This window comes from Trematomus bernacchii, unplaced genomic scaffold, assembly GCF_902827165.1.
Source record: "Trematomus bernacchii unplaced genomic scaffold, fTreBer1.1, whole genome shotgun sequence".
NCBI lineage: Eukaryota > Metazoa > Chordata > Actinopteri > Perciformes > Nototheniidae > Trematomus > Trematomus bernacchii.
This window is the reverse complement of record NW_022987695.1, coordinates 113006-122500: the sequence shown is the minus strand read 5'-3', so window position 1 is coordinate 122500 and position 9495 is coordinate 113006. Positions and strand designations below refer to the sequence as shown.

The 9495-nt window shown below is 38.2% G+C and overlaps 1 protein-coding gene across 3 annotated transcripts in view; it reads left to right on the top strand.

Annotated features, from left to right (window-relative positions):
* znf512 (zinc finger protein 512) overlaps positions 1 to 8340 on the top strand; it is a 17569-nt gene extending 9229 nt beyond the window's left edge. For all 3 annotated transcript variants that reach the window (XM_034138406.1, XM_034138407.1, XM_034138405.1), the window contains exons 12-18: positions 346 to 513; positions 1286 to 1483; positions 2429 to 2530; positions 2671 to 2733; positions 3035 to 3133; positions 3256 to 3420; positions 4243 to 8340. In XM_034138406.1, the coding sequence (XP_033994297.1) occupies positions 346 to 513; positions 1286 to 1483; positions 2429 to 2530; positions 2671 to 2733; positions 3035 to 3133; positions 3256 to 3420; positions 4243 to 4755 (1308 nt within the window). In that variant the 3' untranslated portion in view covers positions 4756 to 8340. The remainder of the gene's footprint in view (positions 1 to 345; positions 514 to 1285; positions 1484 to 2428; positions 2531 to 2670; positions 2734 to 3034; positions 3134 to 3255; positions 3421 to 4242) is intronic.
* Positions 8341 to 9495: the final 1155 nt, after the last annotated feature.

The following is a 9495-nucleotide window of genomic DNA, read 5'->3' as shown; positions in this document are numbered from 1 at the left end:
TGTGTTTTTATTCTTCTCAGGGCTTTAAACTGTATTCTTGGTTTACTGTCCTATAGTGTTTCATACCTGTTTTTCATTTATTCTCTTATTTTTTTACAACTATAATGATCATATAAAGTTGAGCCTCGGAAATACTTGTCTACAATCATTTGAGATTGGATTTTATACTATACTATAGCTTCATCATAGCACGACAGCAGCTTCATTACCAACATCAACAAGGACGAATATTGAGAACAGATACAAGGAAAAAGACATCTCACAAAACATTACAATCACTCAAAACAAGATCATTTAACGTTCATTCAACCTGGGATTTCAATTATGTGTTTTTCTTCTTCTCAGGGCTGTAGTGCTGCGTTCACCAGCATCATGGGCTACGTTTACCACATGAAGAAGTGCGGGAAGGAGGAGTCGGAGCTGGAGAAGATGCTGCTCAACTGCTCTCACTGCGGGAAGACGTACAAGTCAAAGGCCGGTCTGGAGTACCACCTGAAGTCAGAGCACGCTCCTGTGAGTCTGGGATGTTTATTTAGGGTTTTATATCTATTCAGACACATAGCAGCTTTCATTTAAAACATTGCAGCCCAAACGTGCAGCCAAAAAACTCTGAAATAAACAACAATAAGACTAAAAAGACTAAATAATACACTAAACAATGAAAGGACATCACAATTCAATTATGATGACTATATTTAATCCAGTCTTAAAGGTGTCCTATTAAGCTAAATGCACTTTTTGATGTCTTTTTACATAAATATGTGTCCCCGGTGTGTCAGGGAACTCACAAAGTGTCAGAAAATACAACCCTCTCTCTTTTCCTCCGTACCCAAATCTCTAAAAATGGGGCTACAACGGAGCTGATCCAGATGTGCGTCCCATATGACGTAAATCACGTCATATCGGAAATGTGGACCCACGGCACTATCAGAAACGTCGCTATCAGAAGCAATGCCTGACGTGTTTTGGACGTAATATGGTCTTTGTTTACATTAGCACGCATAAGCTAACCTGTACTGGAGAGAGTATGTGTATAAAAAGGTACTCACCTTGTGGTAAACCCGCAAGAAAAGAAGCATTCGATCTCCATACTGTTTCAGAAATAATCCTTGAAGTGGTTTGGAACATAATACGGCGTTTAATAAGCTTGGTATTTTGAGCAAAACACTTCAGAGACATGTTCTGTATAGACATGGCCCTATAATATATTGTTCAAATATAGCATAATAGGTGAGCTTTAAGACCTGAATATTCTCTTGAAATCTTTCTCCTTCCTGTTCCCCAGACTCCTGTGAAGAGTGAGGAAGACGAGGCTCTGAAGGCCCACAGAGAGGCGAACCCTGAGCGCACGGCGAGCGGTCGGGTGCAGCGAGCGTCCGCGCAGGTCGCTAACTTCCACCTCGCCGAGATCGCCAACAACGAGCTGCCCAAAGACTGGCCCAAGAGGAAGTTTCAGTCCGACCTGGTACCGGACGACAAGAAGGCAAGAGCAGAATGTCTTCAATGTATATGTGGAGTTGGGGGATATATGAGAGTATGTTTCTTTATTGTAAATTATTCCAACAGAGGAAGGTGGTGTTGATAGAGAAATTGGAATAGAGTGGTGTAGGAATGATTGCTAAAACCTGGAAATAAGTCTGCATTTTCAGCACTTTTGTTACGTGTTTTTGGTTGTAAACCTGAAATAAGAAAATGAGCTGCCTTTAGCTTAGCGGTTGTGACGTGAAGTCATGTGACCGTGCTGTAGTTCCTTTATAGCCCAACATTAGCCGCCTTTAGCTTAGCGGTGGTGACGTGAAGTCATGTGACCGTGCTCTCCTTTATAGCCCAACATTAGCCACCTTTAGCTTAGCGGTGGTGATGTGAAGTCATGTGACCGTGCTGTAGTTCCTTTATAGCCCAACATTAGCTACCTTTAGCTTAGCGGTGGTGACGTGAAGTCATGTGACCGTGCTCTCCTTTATAGCCCAACATTAGCTGCCTTTAGCTTAGCGGTGGTGACGTGAAGTCATGTGACCGTGCTCTCCTTTATAGCCCAACATTAGCCACCTTTAGCTTAGCGGTGGTGATGTGAAGTCATGTGACCGTGCTGTAGTTCCTTTATAGCCCAACATTAGCTACCTTTAGCTTAGCGGTGGTGACGTGAAGTCATGTGACCGTGCTCTCCTTTATAGCCCAACATTAGCCGCCTTTAGCTTAGCGGTGGTGACGTGAAGTCATGTGACCGTGCTGTAGTTCCTTTTATAGCCCAACATTAGCTGCCTTTAGCTTAGCGGTGGTGACGTGAAGTCATGTGACCGTGCTGTAGTTTGTAGCCTAACGTTAGCTTTTCACTTCTGTAGATTGCATTTATGCTTTTAAAAATCATAAAATATGTGATATAAGCCTTTTATTGACCTCCTCTTCTTGGATATGCTTCTATTCTCAGTTGAAATACGCCCGGCCCGGTCTGCCTGCCTTCAGTCAGGAGGTTCTGAGGAAGTGGAAGAATGAGGTGAAGCTGCAGAGGAAGGTCCAGTGTCCCAACCAGGTAACACAGCATCACACTTGGTTATTATATTTGGTTCTATTTCTATTCATCTCAGATGTTTTCCTTTGAATCTTGGGATTTTAATCAATTCCTAACTAAGTGCAGAACCCATAATGTAACTTAATACGTGTCTTCCTCAGGGTTGTTGCTCCGTCTACACCAGTGTGTCCGGACTCAAAGCTCATCTGGGACTCTGCAACAAGGTACGTCAGCTTTCTTCTTTAACTCTGAAATATAATATGCAGCAGAGTGAAAATTCCATGCATAGTCAAGTCAATATTAACATGTATTTATGTCTTTGATTACAAGACATTTATGGCTTTTTTTTCTGGATAAACAGGAATATCTAAGTAGGTATCCATATATCTTCGTGATTTAATACAGACGTTCTGCTTACAGTACATGATTACAATACAGATGCAGTGTATAGTTAAGATTACGAGGTACAAAATATTTAAGGGCATCATAATCCTTTCATGTCTCTTTTGTTTATTCTCATCTCAGGGCGACTTTGAGGCTGGAAAGTACAGATGTCTGATCTGCAACAAAGAGTTTAACTCTGAAAGTGGAGTGAAGTACCACATCAACTCTGTCCACTCACAGGTAAAAACCCACCTCTCAAACAGGTCTCTTTAACCTTGTTTACAGAATAAATATGAATGTCTTCTCTCTGTTTGTAGACTTCATTAAATCCAACCTGTATTTCCCCTCCTCCTCTGTAACAGGACTGGTTTGTGACGAACAAAAAAGCCTCCAAGAAGTTTGAGAAGTTCCTGAAGAACCAGCCCAAGGAGTTCATCCAAAACGTGGACAAGCAGATCGTAGACCAGTACCACCACCATCACCAACACCATCAACACCACCAACACCAGTACCAGCAGCACCCAGAGGTGGGTACTTGTACTTTCTACTTCCTACATTTTGAACACTAATACCTGTACTTTCTACTTCTTACATTTTGAACCCAAATACCTGTACTTTCTACTTCTTACATGTTGAACACAAATACCTGTACTTTCTACTTCTTACATTTTGAACACAAATACCTGAACTTTCTACTTCTTACATTTTGAACACAAATACCTGAACTTTCTACTTCTTACATGTTGAACACAAATACCTGTACTTTCTACTTCTTACATGTTGAACTCAAATACCTGTACTTTCTACTTCTTACATGTTGAACACAAATACCTGTACTTTCTACTTCTTACATTTTGAACACAAATACCTGTACTTTCTACTTCTTACATGTTGAACCCAAATACCTGTACTTTCTACTTCTCACATTTCCCAAACAGGCTGGTTCCTTTAGTTTGAATGTGTGTTTGGTGGCGTGATCATTATTATTTAGAGTCATTGCGTGCCTATTGATTTGAACACGATCCGTGTATCCATCATTTCCTGGTCTTCTCTAAAGAAGAGGGACCAATGAAAACGTTGTCATGTTGCCGTTGTTCAGCATGGAAACATTCATTAGCTAACAATCACATTATTGTTCTATTAATATAAAGGGAGGTCAGGTACTCTTTAAAACAGCTGCTAGTTATGGGTACTTTTTACTGAAGTACATTTCAAAGCCCATACTTCTTTACTTCTACTTGAGTAAAGTAGTTTAGTCAGTACTTCTACTTTTACCAGAGTATTTTTAAACACGAGTATCTGTACTTCTACTTGAGTAAAGGATGTGTGGACTTTTGCACCCCATTCAGCACCCTCATCAGTCCATGCAGCACCCTCTTCAGCCGCTGCATCACCTCCAGCACCAGCACCACCTCCAGCACCAGCACCAACATCAACACCTGCACCCAGAGAACCAGCACCTCCATCAGCAGGCGGAGCAGCCCATGCTCCAATACACCTCTCTGGAGCCTCCTCCTGTGTCCATGTGGGTGGAGATGGAGCGGATCGGAGCCATGCCGACACCGGAGCAAGCTCCTGTAGAGATGGAGACGATGGTGGATGGAGGCAAAGAGGACGGCGGAGGAGGAAGAGGGATGGTGGAGGGGAAACGGAGGAAGAAGGAGGAGGAGGAGGAGGTGGGGATGGGTGACGGGAAGCAGAAGGATTGCTTTGCTTTTGGAGGTGGAGGTGGAGGTAATACTGTCAGCGAATCAGAGGTGGAGCAGCAGGACAGGCGGAGACACGTTGACCAGTGGAACCTGAAACGACCCGGCATCATGGAGACAAATCCTGAGGCTGGGAAAGGACAGAGGAACACTTAAAATAACACTAAATACTTAACAGAGGTGGAAAAAGAGACCGTGAACACTTAAAATAACACTTAACAGAGACCGTAGAGGGTCCCTCCGTCCTTTTTTAGCCGTGACGTAGAAGAAAACGAACCACGGGACAACAAGGTGAGAAGGCAGCTGATGATTTAACATTTAAAAAATGGAGGAAATGATGGAAACCGTCACAACAACCTAACATGGATAAATGAGACACTTCTGGTTCAGAGACTGTCGTGAAGTGGTCGTCATTGTATAGAGATCTGTAGTATATCTGTGTTTATCTGCAATAGACTATTTTCTGCAACTTTAAACGTGTCCTATTCTTTTGATAAACCTGTCTTTCATGTTTACCTTAAAGGGAAACCTTAAGAGAGGCTGCTAACAGGATTTTAATAGACTCTGAAAATATAAATAATATTTTGTGCCTCTTAAACGTATGATTTGTATAACTTCATACTACTCATGTTTACTTTTACTTACAACTTATTAGCCTTTTCTGGGCGTAGAGAAGTTAGAAGTGTCCCTTTTTCTGGTATAATTGGATAGCAAAAGGATTCCCCTCACCATGCTCCTTCCTCTGCTATGTTTTCATCAGTAGGTTTGATTTTATTGACAGGGAAATGTTACTGACTAGCATCAAGAAGCCGTATTCAAACTAAGACTGGTTGCAGCTCCTTGTCCAGTTATAGTAGTTAAAGCAGGCAAATCAAGTATGCAAATCAAGGAAGCAAATTCAAGGCAAATACAAAAAATAAAGACTTGAGAAGATCCAAACTACTCTTTTGGAGTACAGAACAATAGCAAAAATTACTTTCCCATTTGTATGGAGCAAATGTGAGTCAAAAAAATCTGGTGACCAAAATGTTGCACTATAAAGCAGCTCATGTAGCCTACCTCTCGATATCACACCCCTAACACTCTCAATATCTACTTTCCAAAACACAGAAAACAACAATATAGGCTTGTCAAGAAGGTGAAATACTTGATGTGATTATTTGCAGTTTAAATCTGCCCAAAACAGACAATATTTGTGAGTTGTTATAGTCTTTTAAAGGATGTGGAACACTCCGAATCCATTTCTTTTGAGTTAGCTATAACACAAATCTAAACTATGGGAAGATCCAAACCACTCTGGTTGAGTACAGAACAACAGCAAGAAAAGACAATTTGCTTTAAATGTATTCCCATTTGTATGGAAGTCTTTAAAAGTAAATGTGATATAAAATAATCTGATGCCCAAAATGTTGGACTAGTCCTTTAAAATGTCAGCCTATATCAGGATATTGTACTCTTAACACTCTCAAAATCTAGTTTCCAAAATACAGAAAACAACAATATAGGTTTGTCAAGAAGGTAAAATACTTATCTTAGTACAAATCTGCCCAAAACAGCCAATATTTGTGAGTTGTTATTGTCTTTTTTAAAGGATGTGGAACACTCCGAATCCATTTCTTTTGAGTTAGCTATAACACAAATCTAAACTAATGGTATTTTTACCAGTTTTTCATTTTCCTCAGCATATGTAGCTCTGTTTGACATAAATATAATGACAACTGCTCTGGAAATAGTGAGTAAGAAGACCTTTTATTAAGATGTTTTTAGTATCCATGATATTAATGATTCTAACTTAGGTTTTTAAATCAGTTTGAAACATTCCAGGCAGGAGTTTATCAGCCGTGAAAATTGAATTAAAGCACATTAATATAATTGGTTCTAAGTGGCTGTTAACAAAACAACAGCCAATAAATGTGACTGTGACAGTTAACTGTGACGAAGGAAAGCTAACACACAAAGCATTTAACACGGAGGGCGTCTTTCTGTTTATTTAGAGACAGAATATATAACCGATAGCATGTAGCCTAATGTTCATACTTATGCATTTTGTATCTACTACAGTGAGTTATGGATGGTTGTCAGTCATACGTTGGTGTCGTCTTAACAATATTTGTTTTTTTACAACTTCAAAGCATTTATGAATGTATTAATTTCCCCCTCTGTTGTGCACTTATTAAACCACTTTCCTTCCTTTAAAAAGAAAAAGGAAAATTGGTTTATCATCCATGATTAGATTCCTATATTTACTGATTCTGGTTATAGTGCTTTACCCGTCATTAACTTTCATCAGATGCTTTTTGGATGAGTTTGAAATGGGAAACCTCCTTGGACATGGGAAGTCTTTCAAAAAGCAGGTTAGGTGATGGTGGAGAACATGCAAATATCTATTTAGGACCATTTTATTCTCACTTTAATGTCTATTTACTTAAAAGTAAGTAATGAACACGCTTTTTTAATAGAAGACATTTTGCCTTTGGTGCTAGCATGTTGCAGCATTTAATAAGACTTTTTGATTTACTAAGTTTTTGATGAAGTTTAAATTAGCTGCTTTTAGTCTTTGTTTAGACACTGTATGTCTAGTTATTATTTTAAATAATTATAATGGTGTAATACTCATCAGTTGAATTCATTAACTAAGTCATTGGATTTCAACTTTATGGCTTGCAACCCCTTGAAATGAATGGTATCTTCTTGCAACCCATCGTCAGTCGTTGCATGTTAAGGATGCAGCTAATGATTATTTTCAGTCTTTGAATATTAGAAAATTGTGGAAAACATCCATCCTATTTTCTAGGAAATGTCTTGAATTTTCAGTCCAGAATCTAAATATATCCAGTTTAATGGGATATAAAATAGAAAATCATGAACAATCCACATTCAAAAACGCGGAAAACAACATTTTATACAATGTTTACTTTTCAGAAATAAGGTTAAACTCTCCTTGCTTTTGAAATACTTCCCATGTCCTCTTATGCTTGTGACCAAATCGTTATCACTATGTGCGCACTTTGAACAGTTTGATAGCACGAAGGGAAGGAGCTCTTACAAGTGACCTGCTTTGTTATCAAGAAAAAGTCAATGCATTAATATGTTAGTGCAATTTCGTACCAGTAATTCAAGAAGTGAAACTCCATATTTCATGTTTTCCCAGTCATTTGCACTTTCTGTCTCACTGCTGTTACTTTATTTACAGTCTCACCCTTTCATCTTAATGCTGGAGTACATTACTTGAATCCAGATTAATTCAAAAATAGTACGCCTGTATTGTTAAATGTTTTGTATTTTAGTGCCAAGAGAGGAGCTGTCATACTGTAGGCAATAGAAACCAAAACGATTACATTATGAAATGTATTTTTTTGTATTTAATAGAGAGGACTAGTGAGAGGCATTCAATATAATTCCAATTACTGGGGCTGAGTTTTAAAAAAATAGTGTTAACTGTGCAGTAGAGAAGCCTGTGTCCTGATGTTTTTAGCCTCATACATTCATTCAGATCATCCATACAGAAAATGATACCGTTTATATAATCTTGGTCATATTTGAGGATCAGTTAATATCTTGTATTATTTGTAAACACTCAAAGAAAGCACTTAATTTGTCCATGTGTAATTAGTTATAACCTCAGTGTTATAAATCTGTACATTTAAAATGTTACTACTTGTTTTTTAGAAGTTACGTGCTGCTATTCCGTAGTACCAGCATTGTTATAACCACAGATGATTAAAAGTTTAATTAATGGTCGTTCTGGGCTCTGTGTCTTCATTAACCATGATGTGGGGAATGAACGTGTCAAATACTGTGAAGGTCCTGAAATCAAAATGTTACTCAAGTAAAAGTATTATCATCAAAATATAGTGAAAGTAGCGACAGTAAAAGTAGTCATTGTGCAGATTGGTCCATTTCAGAATAATATATATGATATGTTTTATAATGATTGATCATGAAAGTGTTCTCAAAGCTGGTAAAGGTGCAGCTAGTTTGAATGACTTTGTATACTGCAGGGTAGCTTGTGAATTTACTCCAGGTGGAACTACAGTCTGATTTAACACTTGATTATATTTCACATCATTCATCCACATCTGTGAAGTAACTAAAGGTGGAGTGGAGTACAAGTACACTATTTACCTCTGAGTTGCACTGGAGTAGAAGCACAAAGTAGCATAACATGGACATTCTCAAGTAAAGTACAAGTATCTCAAATTGTACTTAAGGACAGTACTTAGACAGTTACTTTACATCACTGACCAGATTGTCCTGTTACAGCGACAAAATGAATCAAACAGCCCTCCCTGTCTTGTTGTGGAGTAGAAAAGTACAAAGTAGCATAAAATGGAAATACTCAAGTAAATAATAATAATAATACATGGGATTTTTATAACATGGGATTTTGTATATCTATCTAGATAGATAGATAGGCAGGTAGGTACTGTAGGTAGGTAGGTAGGTAGGTAGGTAGGTAGGTAGGTAGGTAGGTAGGTTGGTAGGTAGGTTGGTTGATAGATACTTTATTGATCCCAATTTGGGAAATGTTTGCGTTGCAGGAGCATAAAAATTAAGGCAAGAGAAATTAAGACACAAGAAATAAACAGTCCAAAATATTTCTGAAATAGAAATAAAATAGCATTAAAAGGTTAAAAAAAATATATATATATACACATGTGGAAAATATACATGTGGGAATACAAATTTCCAGTAACAAATATAATGCAGGATATTATTGTGCAAGAAATTGATTATTCAATATTAAATTGAATATAACTGTAAAATGTACAGTGTCCTAATCCAAGTAAAATGGGGTAACATGGGGGGGGGGTGGGTAAATCTACTTAGATACTTCACACCTGAAAATATGTATAAAAATGTCATAAAAACATGATTTGAGGAATAGATAAATCT